At 39.8% G+C, this 22,282-nt stretch overlaps 3 protein-coding genes across 9 annotated transcripts in view; 2 read left to right on the forward strand and 1 right to left on the reverse strand.

The window, feature by feature from the left end:
- The first annotated feature begins 1,729 nt into the window (after nt 1-1,729).
- On the forward strand, nt 1,730-4,414 carry LOC105230057 (peptidyl-prolyl cis-trans isomerase D). The gene is made up of 7 exons (XM_011210629.4): nt 1,730-1,934; nt 1,985-2,162; nt 2,237-2,481; nt 2,547-2,738; nt 2,812-2,940; nt 3,671-3,949; nt 4,016-4,414. The coding sequence occupies exons 1-7, from the start codon at nt 1,863-1,865 to the stop codon at nt 4,247-4,249; spliced, it is 1,329 nt and encodes a 442-aa protein (XP_011208931.2). The 5' UTR covers nt 1,730-1,862; the 3' UTR covers nt 4,250-4,414.
- A 1,224-nt stretch (nt 4,415-5,638) lies between these two features.
- Nucleotides 5,639-7,782, forward strand: LOC105230058 (peptidyl-prolyl cis-trans isomerase D). Its single transcript, XM_011210630.4, has 6 exons — nt 5,639-6,058; nt 6,132-6,376; nt 6,441-6,629; nt 6,683-6,811; nt 6,882-7,160; nt 7,218-7,782. Exons 1-6 carry the CDS (start codon nt 5,983-5,985, stop codon nt 7,434-7,436), a joined length of 1,137 nt encoding a protein of 378 aa, XP_011208932.2. The 5' UTR covers nt 5,639-5,982; the 3' UTR covers nt 7,437-7,782.
- Nucleotides 7,783-9,236: 1,454 nt separating this feature from the next.
- The window catches only part of LOC105230123 (protein furry), a 123,099-nt gene continuing 110,053 nt past the window's right edge, over nt 9,237-22,282 (reverse strand). For 3 of the 7 annotated variants that reach the window (XM_049458693.1, XM_049458689.1, XM_049458688.1), the window contains 15 exons: nt 21,456-21,597; nt 21,182-21,327; nt 20,871-21,036; nt 20,605-20,728; nt 17,946-18,503; nt 17,266-17,811; nt 17,035-17,171; nt 16,739-16,954; nt 15,466-15,972; nt 14,775-15,407; nt 12,309-12,359; nt 11,088-12,056; nt 10,771-11,016; nt 10,321-10,687; nt 9,237-9,568 (listed from right to left, as the gene is read on the reverse strand). In XM_049458693.1, coding sequence (XP_049314650.1) covers nt 9,372-9,568; nt 10,321-10,687; nt 10,771-11,016; nt 11,088-12,056; nt 12,309-12,359; nt 14,775-15,407; nt 15,466-15,972; nt 16,739-16,954; nt 17,035-17,171; nt 17,266-17,811; nt 17,946-18,503; nt 20,605-20,728; nt 20,871-21,036; nt 21,182-21,327; nt 21,456-21,597 — 5,005 coding nt within the window. In that variant the 3' untranslated portion in view covers nt 9,237-9,371. Of the gene's footprint in view, nt 9,569-10,320; nt 10,688-10,770; nt 11,017-11,087; nt 12,057-12,308; nt 12,360-14,270; nt 14,301-14,774; nt 15,408-15,465; nt 15,973-16,738; nt 16,955-17,034; nt 17,172-17,265; nt 17,812-17,945; nt 18,504-20,604; nt 20,729-20,870; nt 21,037-21,181; nt 21,328-21,455; nt 21,598-22,282 lie in introns of all 7 variants that reach the window. The other 4 variants (XM_049458694.1, XM_049458691.1, XM_049458695.1 and 1 more) reach the window with 2 other exon arrangements.

Consider the following 22,282-nt stretch of genomic DNA (forward strand, 5'->3'; position numbering starts at 1 on the left):
GACGGTTTCGCACAGTGATCTGCTCAATTGAAGTCGATACCGTTCCTCATTGATGTTTTTGTTTGGTTTCAACAGCTCATAATAAATAATGCCGGTGTGGTCCAACGAAATACACAGCATAACTTTCGAAACGCCAATATTCGGCGACTTTTAAGCATGACCGGACAGTCCCATGATTTTCTTTTCTTTGGATTGATCCACTTTTCATACTTTTGATCACCAGTCAAGAATCGAAAAGAAAGCTTTTTTTTTGCAATAGTAGCAATTGTTCACAGGTAAAAAGACGACACTCAACGTCCCTTGATTTTTAATCATAAGGAACTCAAGTTCCTTGTTTCTGAATCATTCCCAACGCATGTAGTCGCTTTTAAATGGTTTGGCAGGTGACTTCCAATTCTAAAGCAAGCTCTTCTTGCATTTGACACGGATCCTTATGAAGCAACATCTCCAATTCCCCGCTTTTGCAGGTTTTTAGCCTTCCTTCACGCAGAAGCACCGAAACCAATTCACGGCTCGTTTTTTTCATTTGAGCAGCATCTCCGTAAACTTTTTGTAGATTGCTGATGTGCTTCAGCCGCCGATTTCTTTGACTGAAAGAAGAAAATCGACAGCTCCCGCAAATGATATTTTGGTAAAAATCGGATATTTTCTGGACAGGAGAATACTCTTGTAGGACCCTCAAAGGTGATATAGTGGCTGATGCCTAGCGTATAATGGGCACTTATCCAGTCTACAGTGCAGTGTGGCACGAAATGGCGAACCCGATAGGTCATGTTGATAAATGAGAACACTCCAGCTTTGAAATATTTAATGCAGTACCCATCGGCGGAAGTAGAGGAAGAAAGCTGGAGCGATCACGATGGAAGATATGCATTATTAGTGCCCGGCTAAGAAAAAATTCGATTAACCTAAGTGTACTCTGCCCAATCCACAAAATTGAGGTTATCAACATCTGCACCAAATACCTTGGGGTAAGCTTCCACAATATTAGTTATTAGATCCCATCGACCATACTTTGTGAAAGACTAAAGTCGAAAAGTAAAATCCTCTCTCGATGAACAATTACCAGAACCGACAAGTCCCTCATCATTTCCGTTCTGCTATATGGGATCCGCAGTCGATGGAACGATGAGCAATATTGAGTTAATTCAACCTATCAGACAGCGGCTACGCTGGCTAAGTCATGTTGTCCCGAGGAATTAGAACACTCCAACTTTGTTGTCCTATTTCGACGTTCTCTACTTAAAAAAAAAACACACAGAAACTTCAAATTTAATAGGGAATTCGAAAGAAGAGTTTGCGTTATTTATTTTTTGAAGATTATCTCTTTCAAATGTTGGGCGCGGCTACGTCTCAGCCAGCCTCAGGGTACATCCCTTGAGTTAAATTTTCTATTACTCATTCGAGCATATCGACTGGTAACTGGTGACTGATACGCGTGATGTTTTGCTTCAAGGTCTGAATCTAGGCGGGATTTTCCGTATAGACTTTAGACTTTACATATTTCCACAGGAATTACTTTTTTTTATTTTGTTATTACTTTTTTTTATAATTTCTTTTTATTATTTTATTTTGTCATTATATTTTTATTTTATTTTGTGTGTTTTAGTTCGTAAAGTACACAAATTCGACTGGAAGTCTTAAATTTATTTTTTATAAATCTGGCAGCCATGAATATTTTGGAATGCCGTTATAACTATAAAAAAGTAGTCCTTACAGTTAATTATATTTTTGTTCACATAACCTTTTAGTTAAGTTAATGTATCATTTTTAGTAAATACGCGTCATCTGAAAATAACAACAACAATCACACGAATATAAAATTTTTCTACCGAAATTATTAAAACCCCCAAAAAAACAATATGTCGTTCTCAGATTCAGATGATTCCGATTCAAATACAACGAAACTGACACAAGAGGAAATCGATGCAAATGTAAGTCCATTTTCTGTCCGAGTACTTGAGTCCAATCTTCTTTTTTGCAGCGGAAACTGGTTGATCCCAACATCGATGTTGATTTTCAAAGAGATATTATCGGCCGGCACCAATATGATCGTCATCGTCGCAGTATTTCCCGCTTTCCGGATATGACTGAATTGCCGGAGCCGCATCTCGCAACCAATCCCATTGTGTACTTCGATATCTCGGTCGGTGAAGAATATGGTAAATAAACACACAATACACACATATGTTAGGTTCACAAGTCACTTTAAGTTGCCTCAATACTTAAATAATAGCTGGCCGCATGATTTTCGAGTTGCGCAAAGATATCGTACCCATGGCGGCGGAAAATTTTCGTGCTCTCTGCACTGGTGAAAAGGGTGTCGGTAAACTTGGCAAGCCGCTGCATTATAAAGGCACATTAATGCATAAAATAATCCGCACTTTCGGTTGTCAAGGTGGCGATGTGGTCCGTAATAATGGCACTTGTGGCGAAAGTATCTATGGCCCCATTTTTGAGACTGAAAATTTTACACTCAAGGTAAGCGGTAGTTTTATCAGGTGAACTATATATTATATATATGTGTATATGTATATCTGCTGCAGCACGAGGAAGGCACGCTTAGTCTGACAAATTATGGTAAACGCGACACAAATAATTCGCAATTCGTGATTACCTCTAATCCGTGTTATAATCTCGACGGCTTAAATGTGGCCTTCGGCCATGTTTTGCGTGGCTTAGGCGTCGTCTATAATGATATGGAGCGTGTAGCCGATATAGATGATACGCCGAAAGAGGTAATTTTTGAAAGAAACTTCTTTATTTGGATAAGAGATTTATATTCTTCTTCCTTCTTTTTTTGGCTTCTAGCAAATATGTATTCTGGATTCCGGTCAATTAATGCCCGGTGAGGATTGGGGCATTGAGGATAATGACGAAACTGAGGATTTCTTGCCGCAACATCCAAGAGATTGGGACAAAAAATATATAATTTATAGCGTATGTATTATAAGGGTTGTCCTTTAATAATAGGTTATAGTGGTAAAGATAAAACAAAAGACTTACTCGACTGACTTGCATGACGTCACAAAGTAGTTTGCTGTCAAATTCACTCGCAAAACAAGTGACGAAGCAAATGTCGTTTCCAGCTGATCGGAACCAGCGGATAGCCTTGTCTTCTTTTAACTTTATTTCAAACATACATACTTCGTAAACTTTAAAATTTAATGATTTTCTACACTGCAGGCACAAATCGTCCGTCTGTCTGTACATAACCGAGCTATCGGTCAGAAATTTTGCACACGGCCTTTTCTTACCAAGAAACTTCGCAACTGTCGGAACCACCGTTATCGGACTAATAAAGTTTATAGCTGTCATCCAAGCTGATGGAACAAGATCAAGTCCGTGTAGGGAAAACTTTTTTGTGTGACGACATATCTTCACGAAATTCGGCATGGATTATTTCCCAAGACCATATTACAATCTCCGAAAAAATTGTGCCGATCGGATAACTATATCATATAGTTGTCATACAAAATGATCGAACAAAATCAAGTTCTTTTATGGACAACTTTTTTATTCAACTAATCTTCCATTCAAAATGATCGATCAAAATCAACATAAGGAGCTTTGTATGCTCTTTGCTGTAAAAAATTTCCCTGTGAAGGCACTATAACTTCGGTGTATTCGAATTTAACAATTTTTCTTGTTTCTTATTGTTTTCTTCTAGGTCGACGAAATGGTTAAGTTACTAACTGGCATACGCTTAGCTGGTAATTACTTTTTCAAACAAGAAAAGTTATACGATGCCCGTCGGAAGTATCGAAAGGCGCATCGTTATTGCAATTTTCTACGTTCACGTGGCGAATGGGAGGAATATCCACAACTGAAATTACAAGAGGAGGATTTCAAGCACCTGGATGAGTTTATGGTACTCAATTATATAAATATGGCAGCTGTTGAACTAAAACTGAATAATACCGTCTTCGCTCGGGATGCATGCACAGAGGTTGGTATAATCAATAAAACGGATTGCAAATAGTAAAACTCTATTTCTTTCTCGTATTCCACCTAGGCGATATTTCTAAAGAAGGACTGTAGTAAAGCGTACTATCGCCGGGCGAAGGCGAATTGTGAATTAAAGGATTACGATGGCGCGTTGGAGGACCTTGGTATGGCCAGTCTTCTGATGCCCGCGAATAAACGCATTAAAAACGACATAAATCGGACGAAAAGATTACGAAGAGCATACAATCTTGAAGAAGCGAAGAAATATAGCAAGTTATTTAAATATCCATCCGAAAAGTAATGTCCTGCAATATGTTTGAGTTTTTTCTTTGTTAAATTATGTTTAAATTTTTGGCTTATAAGTCTTGTTTTCACATTATGGATCTTCGCAGAGTTTGCACTAATTTCAGTTAAAGCAAAATGTTTTTTGTATCTGCTGTTAAATATAATATTTTTGGAAAAGAAATATTCAAGTTCATTCTTAATTCACTCTAAGTTGTAAGTAAGGAGTATCTTCTTATTCTTTAACGGCGTGGACACCGCGGTTGTAGCCAAGATGCCAAGTGCAGACAGGTCCTTTTCCACCTGGTCTTTCCAACGAAGTTCCTCTTCATCCGGCGGATACTGCTTCATATACTTTCAGAGCCGAAGTGTTTTCATGCATTCGGACATGACCTAACCGGCGTAACCGCTGTCTTTTCACTGAACTATGTCAATGTCGTCGTATATCTTATACAGCTCGTCGTTCCATAGAATGCGATATTCGCCGTTGCCAATGCGCAAAGGACCATAAATCTTCCACAAAACTTTTCTTTCGCAAACTCGTAACATCGACTAATCAGATGTTGTCATCGTCCATGCCTCTGCACCATATTGCAGGACGGGGATGACGTGTGACTTATAGAGTTTAGTTTTTGTTCGTCGAGAGAGGATTTACTTTAGGGGTTATATACACTTGTGAATTTCAGCCTATCTAGCTGTAACTGAGTCCCACTCATTTGGGTACGTCCCGGGACAAAGGTCCCGGTCAAAGGTGAAATGGTTGACGATCTTGCCTGCTCTGCAGCGGTTACCAAGTCGCCGGGACCAAAACCATTCTGCGCAGTGGGCAAGTTAGACAGGGAGATAAGCTTAAGCAGACCTGGGTTATGTTAAGTAAGCCAACTTTAAGAGGTTCAAACAAGTAATAGACCAGACGACCCAGAGACGAATTCAGGTCCCTGACAATACATCCTAGTCATTGTAGGCGCAACAGACATTTATAGTATGTAAGTATATGATATAGGCTTTGTCTCATCTGCAATGTGTAGATCCTGGAATTTCTGTTTCTAGGGTACGCAACAATTTGTCGATTCTTTAACATCTGGCACGATCTTTGAATTAATAAGGCTGCTGGATCTAAGAAAGAATTTGTGAATGTAATCCTAAAATACGATTTTTATCTGGTTAAAAAATGGAACAACATATCAAAAAACACTTTTTAAATAAATTAAAATGGAATTCTATTAAGACAATTTCAAAAAAAAAAGAAACTTTTTTTTTCAGAAAGCTTCATTCAGTAGCCACGTGTTTTGATGCCATGCCCACAGATTAAAACAGCAATCTAAAAATCTGCCTCGTGTCATGAAAAATATTTGTATCGAAATATAAATAATCAGAGCACATATCGATAAGCGCAACGCAAACGAACAGATAACACATCGCTTTGGCTACCTACGATCGTAGAGATGGCAGTGGTTCGGTAATTATTAAATTATTTTAATTTAGATCTTATAAAAAAAGTAAAATAAATCTAATAAAAAAATGTGGGGAAAATTGCTTTCACTAAATGTCAAATATAATTAAATTATATAACGCTTTTAATTAGAAAAATCAAAATTATTCGCAACGCTTAGTTGTATATTGTAAAATACAACAATCGATACTGATAAATGGCTGTCATCGATATTAGCAATGTTTACGAACAGCGGCATTCCATCTTTATATTCTACTTGTTTGGCTTTTTAAGAGATAAGTGCTTTATTTTTGCTTAAAATGGATAAATTGTTGGACCCGGTTTGTGATACCAATCCTTTGGTCTACTTGGATATCACTATTGGAAATGAATTTGGTAATATTATAAATTTTATTAATAAACCATAGTAAATGCTAATAATTGAGTTAATGTTGCACCTGTTGTCTAGCTGGACGAATGGTAATAGAGCTGCGCAAAGATGTGGTGCCCAAGTCAGCGGAGAACTTTCGTGCGCTCTGCACCGGTGAAATGGGCAATGGAAGAATGGGCAAACAATTGCATTACAAGGGCGTGCGTTTTCATAAGGTAACGCGTTTGTATGTCGCACAGAGTGGCGATGTAGTGAATAATGATGGCACGGGCGGCGAGAGCATTTATGGACCAATTTTCGAGGATGAAAATTTCACATTAAATGTAAGTAGTAACTTATTTTATACGAAAGCAATACAGTTGATGTTACAACAAACTGTCATCGCAGCACGATGAAGGCGCTATTAGCATGGCTAACTATGGTGAGCCAAACTCTAACAACTCCCAATTCTTTGTTGTCTCTGTGTCGAGTAATAACCTTGACGGCACCAATGTGGTTGTCGGCAAAGTTTTACGTGGTCTATCCATTGTGTCCGATATGGAGCTCGTTACGTCGGATGATGGTAAACCGCAGGAGGTCAGTTTGAGTATAATGTTTAAAAAATTTCGATTAATGAAGTCAACTTTTAGGATATAGTAATAACGGATTGTGGCGAAATACATCCAGGAGAAGATTGGGGTTTTCGGGACAACGACGAGACTGAAGATAAATTGCCGCCTTACCCACGTGATTGGGATAAAAAGTTTGAATCATACACTGTGCGTAAATTTGTTTAATTAGCAGCGTAAAAGTTTTCTTACCAAATGAATTAAATTTGCATATTTGCAGATTGAAGATATGGTAAAATTGCTAACGAGCATACGCACTGCAGGCAATCACTTTTTCACACAACAAAAATTCCCCGAGGCGCGTCGTAAGTATCGCAAGGGGAATCGTTACTACAATCTCTTACGTTTACGCTTCGAGAAAAAGGAGCACAAACCTACGCCACGTGTTGAGGAAGATATAAAAAAGTTAGACGCATTCTCGGTACTTAATAACACCAATTTGGCGGCGGTGGAGTTGAAGTTGGAAAAATATTTCGAAGCCAGGCATTCCAGCTCAGAGGTGCGTACTCACATAACTTTATTTTTTTACCCAAATAATAAAATGCTTCCTACTTAGGCGATTCTTCTAAATGAGGATCATGCCAAAGCCTACTATCGCCGTGGTCAGGCCAATATCGGTTTGAAAGAGTACGAATGTGCGATTGCCGATTTAAATCATGCCAATGAAATAACGCCCGGTGATAAGTGCATATTAAGTGAATTAGCACGCGCCAAGCGTTTACTCTCCAACTACAATCAATCACAAAAGAAGGCGATGAAAAATCTCTTCAAATAACCATTGTGGACCTCACTAACAAAACGTGTTAGATGCTAAATATATTAATAAGCTTATTTGTTGCTTTTTTATTGTCTACATGCATTCACATACTATTCGTACATAAATATTTTTTACTATTTGTAAATTGTTCTGTTGACAAGGAGTACATTTATAATATATAGATTATAGATAGGCATATACATACAAACAAACATACATTCACACATATAATTAATTAGTACATACATATATTAAGTACATACAACAAGGCTGTTTTATATTTGCCCTTTTAAATCCCATTATACATGTTAAACCAACAAATTGTTTTGCAATAAACAAAATGAGGCTACTCAGTGACATTAAATACCGTTGTTAGACATTTTGTGGAAAATTTGATATTAATTCGGCAAAAACTTCGGAGAAGACTGCAGTAAATGCCAAGAGCAAGGCACCACCGAAACAATGAATCAACTTGCCGTTCCCACGACGGTCGTAAGTCTAAGTAACCGGAACGGACCTGAATTTCTATACAGCCAAGAAGCTTTAAGCCCTGTTATTCATTACGACAAACCAGAAGCCGAAAATCTGGTACGACGGAATTCATATCGGCTATAGACGTAAGTCAACGAGGGCACAATAGACCTTAGGTCGCAGTTCGACCCTCATTTACTTATCTAATCAACGCGTCAGCAGAATACCTCAAGATTTTATACAATTCAAATCAACAACTGAGCTAGGCACCACTTATCGTGAAAACTCGCCAGCGTTGCTTGAATAAAGGTTCTATCAAAGGAATATTTTGCATTGTAGGGGCCCTACTTGTACAAGAGTATGGTCTGAAGGGAGTCACTACTAATCTGAAGAAACGAACGGTTCTTACCTGCTGCTTAATATTGCCAATTGCCACATGCTATCCAGAAATTTTCCTGGGAATGAATAAAATATCGGATTTGTTCATAAATTTCATTAACTTGCTATGAGGATTTTAAGTTGCTATTTCATGGAGATCAGACTTTAAAGAATGCTGCTTTTATGTCCATCAATTTTGAGGTTATAACTTTACTTATTGGAAATTGCTTGTTGGGTAGAATTAATAGGCGGTTATTAGTTGAAAAAATTTTGCACTGAGTTTGTGTTGTAACTGTAGAATTCAAAATTGTTGTAGTTGTTTTTTTTTTTTGTTTTTGCTTATATTAAACTGCTTCCTAAAATCAAAATTGTTGTAGATTTTCTTTTTTCATATTAAACTGCTTCCTCTTTATCTCCAACTAAAAAACCGCGTTGAAAAAGATTCTTGTGCTCACCAAATGCAATCCTGGTTAATGAAGATAACCTCAAAAAATAGTTATGCCACCAATTACCTGTTGAATGAAAAATTAACAAAATTTCGCTTAACCACAATAATTTTATTATTATAAATTCTAAAAAAAAACAGCAATTGAATAAATAAAACTATTTAAATTTACGCAATTTTTTTAACTAAAAGTTTTCTGTGTCAACATTTTTTCACAATAAAATTAAATCGTTTAGAAAATTTCAATACTCAGCGCACAAAAACAAATCGAATTTCAAAAATTTTCGCATTTACATGCGTGAAAAATAAATTAGTATTCTATATAGTAAATAATTTCTCTCTTTCTAACAAAAAATATATATGTACGCATATATATTTGCACAACTAAATGTTACTTACTAAAATATTAAACTAAATTTAACCACTCATTTTCGCTTGTGCACTGTGCTTATTGCTAAAATCTCCTCTAACCGTTGTATGCATCAACGGTGTCACGGTTATTTGCTCAACAGTTGTTGTCTTTCTTACAGTTATGTATATGTATGTATGCTTTATGTATTATTAATTTTAAAATTAATTTTTTTTTAATTAATATTATTTATTTTAATTATTTTCGCTTGATGATTCACTCGGTAAAAGTATTAATACTAAATGGATTCTTAGAGATTTGTTACTGCATCACCACTCTCCGCTCGTGCCGCCGCAATGGCAGCAGCTGCTGCTGCCGAACTACCCGAATAGCTCTTCATATTGATCTCCATGGTCGTGAGCGCGCTGGAGACATGATATAAATTCTCCGAAAGTATAGCGTAAACCTCGAAGAGCTCAGAGTCCGATTTGGAAACGATGAAAGCCTCTGAAAATATTATTGAATTTTATTAATTAAAATCAAGAAATATATAATACCCTTTCAGGTCCATTTCTTATAACATAAATGGTAAAAAAAAAAATTTTTATCTTGATTTTAGGCGATTAGTTTGTATGGGAGCTATATGCTATAGTGATCCGATCCGAACAATGTGCTCGGAGATTTTACCGGTACTTTGAACAATAAACCATGCCAAATTTCGTGAAGATATCGCGTCAAATAAGAAAATTTTCCATACAAAAACTAAACTTTAATCGATCATTTGTATGACAGCTATATGGTATAGTTGTCCGATCTGAACAATTTGTTCGGAGATTGTATAGTTACATCGAACAATGATCCATGCCAAATTTCGTGAAGATACCGCGTCAAATACAAAAGTTTTCCCTACAAAGACTTTATTTCGATCGATCAGTTTGTATGGCAACTATATGCTATAGTGATCCGACATCAGCGGTTCCGACAAATCAGCAACGACTTAGAGAGAAAAGGTTATGTGCATGATTTTAGTTCGATATCTCAAAAACTAAAGAGCTAGTTTGTGTATACAGACAATCGGACAGACGGACATGACAAAATCAAATCAGCTCCTCACGCTGAACATTTCTAGGTACTTTGTAAGATCTGCGAGACTTCCTTCAATGTAATACATACTTTGTGGTAAAATAATATAGCATGTGCAGGGTATACAAATTTTTGTTGAGGTTAAGGCACAGTTGAGTTCAAAGTAATTTGCATACCTGTGCGATCTTTCATGATACTCTGCGCATAAGCGTTCAATATAATAGACATTTCATCGAATTTCAAACGGCTATCCAAATTGTTGTAACTGAAGATTGTCAGGTTCGGATTGGACGCAGTCATTTGTGAGATGCGTTTGTATTGGCGCACATGTGTGATAGCCACGGACCACTTCTGCGCCTCGATCAGCTCCTGCAGTGTCGTCTCAAATTCCTCGCTAGTCATCGGTATGCCCGGCGAGGGTGTGGGCGTATGTTCGCCCTCGGTGGATGTCGATGCAGCTTCGAAACTTTCGAGCTCGGCCTCACTGACGCTGCGGACCAAAGCGTCGCGCACCAACGCGTATAAATCAGATATGTCATGCATCTGTAAGCGAAAAGGCATGCAAAAATTAAAAATATTCAATTAAAAAATTAATTAAAATCCTCCGTTTGTGTTGAGAATCTTACATTTTCATTAATCCTAAAGTGATTAACAACATTCGAAGATATTTTGTGATTCGACTCGATGAGCAACAGCAGCTGGAACATAAGCTTGTATAAAGCGCGTCCAAGATCCAATACCACTTCGGAGGAGGCCGGATCGAAGGTCATGTAACCGATATTGGTGCTGGTAGCCAACTCCATGCTAGACGCTGCCACGTCGGCTTCGTTGAAGAGCGACAGTTTGCAAGACGTCTTCACCGCATCGAGGCACTGTGGTTGCAAAAAATATATATTTATTAACAAATTCGTTTAACTGCATTATAAAGCTTCAACACACTCACCTCCAGCACTTGATCCTTGCGATCGAAGAAGGTCTCCAAATGCTCCTGCACTTCTAAGACATTGAAACGCAGCGTTTCAAAGAGACGCGGCGTGGTCGTCTGTATGTCACTGCACCACACACGCGGCGGATCGGCACGCGAGCTGAGCAGATCGGTGAACAAAGATATGCGATTGCCCAATTGCGAACCAATACCGGTAAAATACTTTTTCGCCTCCTTCGAGATGCTGATCGTCTTGAAAGTCAACTCTTTAATCAGTCGATACAATTGCATCAGCAGCTCGGATGTATGCGCCGACGGCTGATTGCTCAGCATCAATTGCAGTTGCTTGCGCCAGTTCTCCTCCGCCTCGTCGCGTATGGGCGCGCCAAAACGTATTATGCCAGGCAAATGTGGCGATGCATTGCATGGTGTTATATCACCCAAATCGCCAGCACTGGAACCGCTCGTGTCGCTGCGTGAAACCGAATTGCGGCGTCGCCGCTCGCGCAGACTCAACGATGTAGGTGGACCGACATTGTAGGCGGATTTCATAAATGATTGCCGGTGATCTTCGTCGATGGGTGATTCCGATTCGCCATCCTCATCAGATGAATCGTCTGCCGTCTGTCGGCGTCGTTTACTTAATATGGGTGTCTTTTCGCTGAAACTATCCTCCAACGCAGACGAATGACCGCCTTTATTGGAACCGCCACCACCGCCAATGCCACTGCCGCAGGTGAGGCGCTCTTCATCGCCCTCGAAGAGTTGATGCCGCCTTACGCCCCAATTGAAATTGTCCGTGGATTCGCCGGCAATGCTGTCTTCGTATTCGAGAAAATCGAAATCTTTGAAGACGGTAAAGTCGGGTTGACCGTCGTCACGACGCGAACCACTGCTCAGATCACCCTGTGGGCCGGAAGTCTCCTCGGTGGAGGAAGCAGCCGACGATTGACGTTCCATTAAGTCGGATGATTGACTGAAGATCACCTGCATAATAGAGAGCGAGTGTTATATAATATTTTTAAGGTTAAACATGAACACGCTGCAGACAACAACGCTTTCAATACAAATGCAAGTGCATGGTGTATTTGTGTTTTGGAAACATCCGCTGCACGGTTAAAGCACAAAAAAATCATTTCATATATATACAAGTACATATATATATATATGCATATATATATTATATAAATAAATAAATTTAAAGATAACCGATAAAAAGAAAAATATAATAACGCTTACGCTTTGTCTGGTTGCAATGGATCCCGTTAAGATCGATGTGCTCAGTGACTGCTGTCAGCAGTCAATGTGCCAAGTGTAAGCAAAGTTGAAAACAACAACAGAAACAACGAAATAATTTGGAAATTTTATAATAAAAACATTTTTGGTTCGAATCAAGTATGTAAAGCGGCCATCGAAAGCTTGCACACATTGCATGAAATTGGTAGTCTACAATTAGGCGCGATCCACGATTTTAGCGAAATTCTATAAATCTAGCATACATTGAAAGCAAGTGAACAACTACTTTTCTAGCTTTATATGAGATGTTAACACATTTTTGTACTTTGTTCCGTCGTCGGCGCGAAGTTTTTGGATTTTATGGGCTCGACAACTATGTCCGCCCGTTTGGCGACCAAGAATTACTCCAGAATTTTGGTATCCTGTTCTGTTGAAAAACGAGTTAGAGATTCTGCCTAGCAGTTCATCTCGAATTTCGTCCTCATTTAATATTACTTTATATGTAGAAGCTTTCATGGAAGCCGAGCATCGAAGTGAGACCAATAAAGGCCATTGGCAAAAGCTAGGGTCTCTCGCCGAAAGTGGTCCTCTGGCTCTACGACACCACAGTCAACCCCATTATGTTCCATGAAGTCCTTATGAAGTGGAGTGCTCGAGGATAGACCACACTTGGAAAGAAATTCGAGAGCGTTCAAAATCACTATAACCACTCTAACAATGTCACTTAACGCCATCTTGCACATATTGCCCGTAGACAGGTGTATGGCTGCGAAAGTTGCGCTGTCGCAAAAGTCTTTTGACTCAAGATCGATCGCAAAAGGTCAAGTGATTTCTTTGCCCTCAGTAAAGCTAACCTCTTCCTAGTTATGGTGCTTTTAACAGGCCATTGCCTTATTGGCGTTCAAGCAGTTAGGCTAGGAATCTTACCAGACGTCATCTGCAGAAGCTGTATGGAAGAAGATGAGTTGGAAACAATTCAACACTGGAGTGCATACTTTCAGACATCCCACTGAACTGGCGGGAATGGAAATTAAATGCCTGTGCAAATTTGTTTTGGCTACTAAGCGTCTTGCTAATTCGGCTAAGTTCGAACAAAGGGGTTTTTCGTTTCTATGGCTTCACAAAGGACTACATATAACAGTTCCGAACGAGCTTTGATCAGCCATCTAAGCTAACCTAACCTAATATTACTTGATAATGATGATTTTATTGTATTAAAATTGCCCTACGCTCCTTAAAGCTTGTTGATTTCATACCGTCTTATGAAACTCTTTTATTGCTATTAAACGTTAAGTCACTTGAAAATCGACGGTCTGTGCTCTACCTTTCCTTATTGTCTACCATTATTTCTTAGAAAATATTAATTTATATATTCCTCAGCCTTGCCTTAGGTCACTTTTCCCATTTTACTGTAAACTAAATTGCAGATTATGTCCTCTCCAGTGTGCTGTGCGTGAGTTTAGATCGATTTCTGAGCAAGTTCTAATTGATTTTGCTCACTTTAGAGCTTCCTGCTTTGACACACTTAATTGTGTTTTTTAGATCTACAGTTTTCTTTGAAACTCCAAATTAACCCATTAGAATTTCCGGGAAATTTATAAGGATTATATAGGCGATGTTCAAAAACTATACACATACATATATACACCTATGAATGCAAGCTCAAGCTCGACTTAAATATTTTTTTCACAAATGTAGTCAAGGCATCAGCAAGCGGCCGCAAGCTACCAGCAAACGCAATCGAACACACACACTGATTGAAAATAACATTGAAATAAAAAAATACAAACAAAAGCAACGACAAAAAAACAAAGAAAAAAAAAATACAAAAGCAAACGAATGATGAAGAATGCGACAAAAACAAAAAATTAATTGTGATACAACAACAAAAAAGCGAAGCCAAAGTAAACGCTATAAGTTCGTGTAGGATTAATAAAATTGGAAAAAAGTGGTTCATACGCCTACCTTTGAGCAAATAGAGTTAATGAAATCATCCTGAAACACAATTTTGACATGGAGCAATAATTGTTTGTATATCACGAAACGAATTTAACATGGAAATAAAATAAGAAATGGTAAGCGGGTATCGCAAGGTTAATAATAATTTATGATGAATACAATATTATGTCTATGTCTCATAAAATATCATGTGAGAAACACCTAATGAAGAAGAAGGGCATTAAGGGAAATCATTATATATGTATGTATGTATGTATAACCAATTAAGAAACTAGCATGCAATTCAACGCAAGTTAACGAAAAACAAAACGAAATTTTAAATAATTTCAACATAGCACTGGCCGAAAAGGTGGCAGCACTAAGCAAAACACGGCTTATTAAACAATAAGCGCCTAACAATTTAGCTGCAAAAAGTACATTACACAGCAGATGCGCGCTGAAACGGTGCATAAAAAGCACACGCACATTCGGCTGTGGTGAGTATATGGCGCGCAGGCAGCGCATACATACCGATGGTGACTTCGGCAAGCCGACGCGTTGGCCGCAAGTGGTCAGCAGATTCACTAGACACTCGCGTACGCGACCCTGCGACATCCACGGACGCTTCCAGCCGCTAAGCGAAGCCGAGTCGGCCGGTGAAAGACTGGCGCTGCGGCGTGGTGAGTTTGGTGTGCCCACAGCGCTGTTGTTATGCTGCTGCTGCAAGTGTGCACCGCCCGCTGACGTGCTGTAATTGCCCTGTGCCGCCGCCGCCGTCATATTGCCGACGTTGCGTGATTGCGCGCCGCCAGCGCCCGATACACCAACGCCGGCGTTATTTAACACGGTGGCGCTGCTCGCTGTCGTTACGGTGGTGTTTGTAGAAGCGTTCGATGAGTTGGTGCCGCCGGTAATGGCGGGATTGTCATCGGTTTTGAGCAGTATGCGTCGACCGATGAGCGGTGTCTGCGACACGTCGAAGGTGAATTCCATGGTGCGACCAGCAAGTTCCTTTTTACAGAACATATCCGAATCCGGATATGTGCCATAGAAAGACAACGATAAACCGGCGCTACAACCTTCGCTTGGCGGCACCACTTGCAGCGACGAACTGCGTGTCACAATCAATTTCAGTATCTTTAATGCGTCCTTCCAGTTAACGGTCTGTGAATATGATAAAAATTAATTTTATATAACGGCAAGCATACTTAAAGTTACTCACATCCAAATATTTGCCGATTGCGCGTAATAAATCGCTATTGATGGTTTGCGCTTGCGGCGCAGAGAGATCCACATAGTGCAACATGCAGTGTATGACATTCAGTACCGGCACCTGTATCTGTTGCGGCCCCTTCTCGAGCACCTCAATCAGAAAGGCCAACATATGTAGACCCATGTGTGCATAGGTGTCATGCAAATATTTCACCACACACTTGGTCCACTGGAACGATTCTTTGCAGAATGTTTTGCGGCTGTAGAGCGTCATCACGGTGCCGAGGTTCTCCAATTTGGCGCCAAGTTCCGATGAAACTTGTGCAATATTCTCGGCGCTGCGTATGCAAATCTCATTGGCATCTTCGTAGTGCAACAGCATGTAGGGCAGCAGCGAGATGACGTTCATGGGGAAGGCGCAGCTTTGTGTGGGATCGCAGACGGGCAAGTTGAGCATGGGTGCGAATTGTGAGAGTAGCGTTATGGTGGGTTCATATGTGGAGGTGTGTGTGCAACCCTGGAAATGATAAGATAATATGTTATGAATATGAATAACGGTTTATTAATATTCTAAACAAGGTGTATTAGGTTTCCTTTGAAGATTTGTAACACCAGAGGCAAAGACCGTCTGTTGTTGTTGTTGTAGTAGCGGCAGAAATCTGCCGAGTTGATAGTCCTTAGCCGCAAAAAAATCCGGGTCTGTTCCGGTTACGTAGACCCGACTGTCGTGGGAGCGATGTATCCGTCCGTCCGTCTGTCTTTATATACGCTAAAACTGAGCCCTTAATTTCCGAGATATCGTTCTGAAATTTTGCATTTGTTTGTTTCTTTTCAAGAAACTGCCCCTTTGTCGGAACCGGACCACTAAAGAATATAACTGCCAGCTGCTCTTAGTTCTAACGGATATATAACCCATATATTTTCTATATATAGTTGTTTCTAGACCGATCGGATTCAATCTAGTGGCCCCAGTGATCGCAGTAGGTGCACGACCTATGAGTTTGGAACTCTAATAGTCCGTTTCCACGACAATCCGGTTCACGTAACCGGGGTGAAACCGCATCAACAGCGGGGCAGGAATGACCAATTCGCTTAGAAGGCTTCCTTACTGGTCAAATAAGTTGTGGCCCAGTGAGTCTTAAGCTTGATGCGATTATAAGAAGTATAAAGTAAAAAAAATGAAAGCCAGGTGGCCTCCAAACCGCATAAGTTTTTGATTTTTTGAGTGACGTCACATTTGGCATCTGCTAAATTCCTTTTCATTTAGTCGTATCACACTTTACCTTCAATAGCAGCGCGTGTACACCTGGATAACCGGTCCATTTGAGTTGTTGTTGCAGCTTTTCAACTTTATCCCGAGCATCCGGCCGATCGAGGGGCAAGCGATGCAATACACGCGTCAACAAACGCACAGCCAGCAGAAATTCGTGCTCATAATCGCTCTCCAAGAGTGAAACCGACAGCCAAAAGAGTTGAGCCAGTATGGTCATTTTGTCATCCTGCGTGAAAGATGAAGAAGAAGAAGAGGTGGAATGAGCGTCAACAGTAATACTAGAAAAGTTTGCGGCTAATTAAATACCTGCGTGGCGCTGTCACCCAGCATTTTCAAACTTTGAGCGCTGCGCGAGCGTGACAGAGCCGAGCCGCCGAACTTGGCGGCATTTCGCTCCAACTCCGACATGCACGACATGCCAGATGCGCGATTACGCAACTCGACTGTGAATGAAGGATGAATATTTATAGACAAGCAAATGAAATTGTGATTAGCGGTAACTATTAATAATGGCAATTTGAGTGCCAACGAACGCACCTTGTTTGTCGCACGGCGAATTGGTGCTCTTGCGTGCGCAATATGTCACCGAATAGCTGGTGCTGCGTGCATGACTCTGCACGGAGAAGTTCGGCGATTGCGGTGCTATGCCACCCGAAGGCGACTTCTTGCCGGGCAATATCGAATTGGGCCCACCATCTTTGTTATTCAAGTTCGGCGTGCTCTTGAAGATGTCCTTCATGACATCCAGCGGTCGGAAATCGGAATCCAAACTATCAACGGCGGCTTCCAGCGTCAGCAGCAGCTCCGTAACATAACCCTGCATATCTTCACCCTGTTCGGCCACCGTTTCGACCAAACGTGACAATATATCGGAGAGCATACGCGAGTTGATGGGCACGTTGAGTGCGCGGAATATCTGCAAGCAACGCCCAGCGTAGTGACGTGACGAGCAAGATAAGCCCAATTGCAGCGCCGTCTGTGCCCAACGCTCCGCTATGCGTGCCTGCGGATAGCTGTCGGCAAACACTTTCACCATGTGCTTGAGGAAGCAGCTTAGCTGCTCGGCGGACTTCACCATCCACACTGCAATCAGAAGAGAGAGAGTGAGTAGCTAATAAATTTTCACAAAGTACACGCAAGTAATCAAATAAATTTGTTGCAAAGTTCAACGCAGCAGCGCGTGGCGTAACGGTTTTAAGGCCGCTTGCATTACTCACCTTTGGCGGTGATATCCTCGTAGTTCCACAAGGGCTGGCAGGTGTCTTGTGCTAGAAACTTTAGTAAACTTTTGATTACATGCGAGATTAGCATGGTGGGTCCGGGCTGTGGCGGTGCATTCTCGTCGGTTATTATCAGCGGCACTTCGGAGTTCTCTGAAGTGTTCGGATTTATTTGTATGTTGCCGACATTCAGCACAACTTGATGCTGTTGCGTGGTCGCTTGATTGGACTGTTGATTTTGCTGCTGCTGTTGTTGTTGTTGACCAAGCACTTGCAGCTGTTGTTGTTGTTGCTGCTGCTGTTGTTGTGGCAATTGCGTTTGTACTGTGGCATTTAATGGCGGCGGTTGTTGCAAGTTGGTGTGTAGTTGCACGATTTGTTGTTGTTGCTGCTGTGTAACGTTGTTGTAATATGTTGCATGCACATTTTGCAGGTTGGCGGCTGTCAACGTAGCGGCTACATTATGGCTCATGCCGTGTATGACGCTAGAGTTGGAGAGCGGCAAGCTGCAGGGGTTCACATTGTACAAATAGCTGTCGAATTCCTGATGAGATTCTAAAATCGAAATTTAAATGGCAGAAAAGTTATTGAATAAAGAGATAATAAAGCATAAATTGAATGGAAAATGATAATTAAATAAAAATATTAAAAATTAAAGTGATATTTTTATTGGCAAATTTTAAATTTTTATTTATTTTTTCGTATTTCTGTCCTGGTGGCAACGCCATTCTCATATATTTTTAAAGATACTTTTTCAGTAGTACACATAATCTAAATATTTTCCTTTTTATTTTGTTATCCACATTTGAAATTGGTTAAGGGTGGCAACCCTGTAGTATAACAAATTTAAAATTAAAGTTTTTGTTGCTAAAGTTTAATCTTAGTACTAAACTGTCTTGCTCATTTTCCCTTTATTATTATTTATTTTTCAAACAATTTAACGGCAGGTGGCAACTCCATAAATAGTTTTTTTTTATATTCACTCTAGATTTTAAATTTTATGACACTAATCTTAGTTGTTGTTGTTATAACGTTAAAAAATATGATAGTTTTTGTTGGGATAAAAATCCGGGTTCATTTCGCTTCGGGAAATTTCGAACTTTCGAATGTATTTCTAACGTGATGTATTGGATTTGTACTCGTGGAAGGGTATTTTTTAGAAAATATTTGGAGGAAATGTTATGTACATTTATTTTACAGCAACAGTAGAAATTCAATTACAACAACAACATGATTTCTTCAAATCTTCACTTTCTGACATTTGATTAGCCACCGAGTGTCTGTCCTTACTAGAAATAGCTTCCAGCTACTTTATCATTAGGCGTGTCTGGGAGCCTGGTCATAGCGAAAACGCAGGCAAAGCCGATGACCCAGCCAGTAGGAACACCCTCGCCACGCTAGTATCAGAATAAAACCGTGTTGGATCTCCATTGTCATCTTGCGTGCTAGCACTAGGCCAATGAACCTCGCGTGTGCTTATCAAAATGCTAGTCGACGACTCGCTACTGTGCGACTGCAAGATCCTTTTGGCCTAGAGTAGAAGACGATGTCTCATAAATTACTTAGCAAAGTTAATCTTGCAGCTCATAGTCCAATAAGTATTCCTGCGTCTTTGCTTGTCGGAAGCAAGTAGATCTATTATATAAGAATTTTTGATACCAAAACGGATCAGTGTTATAGTATGTCGTATATATATCTTTGATAGGACCGACCTTTTAATTTAACGATTAGTGATCGAAAAATGCATATTATTATATACATTAGGACAAAAAAGCACCCGAAAATTGCAATTAAATTCCCCGTGTAAATGATAAAAACCGTATTTTACTTCGTTGGTAGGACTGTCTTGTCATTGAAGACCTGCCTCGTTCTGGACGACCTCTTCAACTGATGAAAATAGTAAAAAAGTGAAGGATAATGGTACTTAAAAATCGTCATGCAAGTGTTAGAGAGTTGGCAAAACTCTAGCGAGTCCGTTCGAATGATTTTGGGTAGGAAACGCGTTCTTATTCAACTCGGCCTGATAAAGCTGATTTTTTTTCAAAAAGACTACCTTAAACAGAACTCCTTAGACATGCTTGATCGTGCGAATTCCGATCCCTCATTCATGGAGAGCATTCTGCCGACGAGACATGGGTTTATAAGTTTAACACGCAAAAAAGTCAACAAGCATCGGAATGGAGGGAAAAAACAAGCCGAAACAAAAAAAAAAAAAAAACACGTAAAAGCCGGCACGTAACTGTGGCATTATGGAACCCGTTTTAAGTAGATCGAGGAGATAAAACAAAATCGCGGAAGCTAAAGGCTATCCCAAAGAGGGATTATGAATTGTTTCGAGGACTGGAAAAATCGCCGTCATCTGGTGGATATAAATATTGTTGAATAATTAAATATTTTGAGTTTTATTTAAAATTTCCGTGTACTTTTTTATCACAATGTATAGACTACATAATTTTTCAAATTCATAATCATCCCCTCAACTATTCGAACTATTTCGAAAATCGAAAAAAAAAATCGTATAATATTTATGAAAAAATTATATAATATTTTTATAAAAATGGGACCACCCTAATATACAGCATTTAATGGCTGTTTCAATGAAATCGTAATTTCGATTTCGCTTCGCTTTATAATTATCTGCAAACGTAAATAATACCTGTAAACACATTATCAATGACGGGCAACGATGGCACCGTTAGTCCCAAGTCCAGTTTTGTTGTTTCGCTATTCAGCAGAATACGAGCGACGGTCAGATGGTCATTATGCTCGGCCAAAACGATCTGCAATGAAAGCGGAGCGCGCAAATTAAATTGAAATCATTAAAAAGCACAGTTATACAACAACACATACACCGGCAAGAGTGCATGAGTAGTGTGGCATACACACATAGCTCTTGCAGGAAGCCAAAGAAAGGCGACTTACCAGCAAATTAATGCAAAGCTGCTTGCAGTGCTCGCGCACAATGACGCGCGTATGATCGAGACCCAAAAATAAAATGTGCAACATCAACGGTAAATGCAAAGTCCAATCAATGCCCGGAATGCCGTCGACAACAATGTCCGTTAACAGCATCACGGCGACGTTACAGCTAAAAGTACAACACACACACAGACATATACATATATAAGTGAAGGCACGGAATTATGATAAATAAAGAGAAGAAAGGAAAATGTAAGGATTCCGCCGCAGCGTGGCAACCGCGCCATCGGCGGCATTATGCAATTGTTACTAACCGATGGAAGCCGCTGATTGGCAGGCTGACGTCCGGTAGGAACTCGGTGAGTGGCGCGAAGTAGCCGCCATACTCCGGCATGGGCAGTGGATGTGGCGCCAGCGGCGCGTCTGCCGAACGCAGCTCGACGTTCTCCTCCTGACGCAGCTGTGTGTGTATAAATAAGAAGTTGAAGATGTTAAAAACGTTGAAAAATACGGTAAATCAATTAATATGCATATCTTCAGACAGTTATGCATGTATGCGAGTGTATATGTGTGTGTGGGAAATATTACCTCCGCATCATTAATTAATATGTCTTCGGGTCGCGGCAGTATCGATGGCCCGGAGGCAGCGCGTATCTTGTCAGCACCGCGCGGCGGTCGATTGTTTGTGGTTTGTGTGAAGGCGCGTATGCCGCTATCGGATTTACAGGTTCTGCGAAATAATTATAAAAATATATGAATGGTTGTGTAATAATAATTTCTTTAAATACGAGCAGGCAATAGCCACTGACTTTAATTATAGAAAACAGAATTTAAAAGTAGAGAAACAGTTTCTAAAAAAGGTAACAGGAGAGAGAAAAATAGAATAGAATAAGTCAGCTTTAATTTTGGAGTGTGACTTGGCTAAAAATAATATTGCGCTTAAATGTAGGCAACATTTTTTAATAACAGGAAGGAACATTAACTTAGGCTGTATCGAAGCTTTAATAGCATAAAGGGGTTTTTAAATTGACTTTGATTTTTCAGTTTGTACTCTAACTATAAGCTATAGCGGGCCGATGTGAACAATATGTTCGCTGATTGTGACGTTGCCTTGGACAATAGGCCATAAAATATTATATACAGGAACTTTATTTTGACGTATGGCAGCTAGACACTATAGTCGTCCGATCTGAAAAGATTTCAGATATTGTAGGAAAGCTTTTTATAGTAATTCGTGAAAACTCTTTGTAAAGATATCTTGTCAAATAAAAAAGATTTTAATGCAAGGACTTGATTTTGGATGGTAGGTATATGTTATAAGTGTGCGATATCGGTGGTTCCGACAAATGGGCATCTTCCTGATGAGAAAAGGATATGTGGAAAATTTTCAGTGCGATATCTCAAAACCCGAGGGA

This window comes from Bactrocera dorsalis, chromosome 5, assembly GCF_023373825.1.
Source record: "Bactrocera dorsalis isolate Fly_Bdor chromosome 5, ASM2337382v1, whole genome shotgun sequence".
NCBI lineage: Eukaryota > Metazoa > Arthropoda > Insecta > Diptera > Tephritidae > Bactrocera > Bactrocera dorsalis.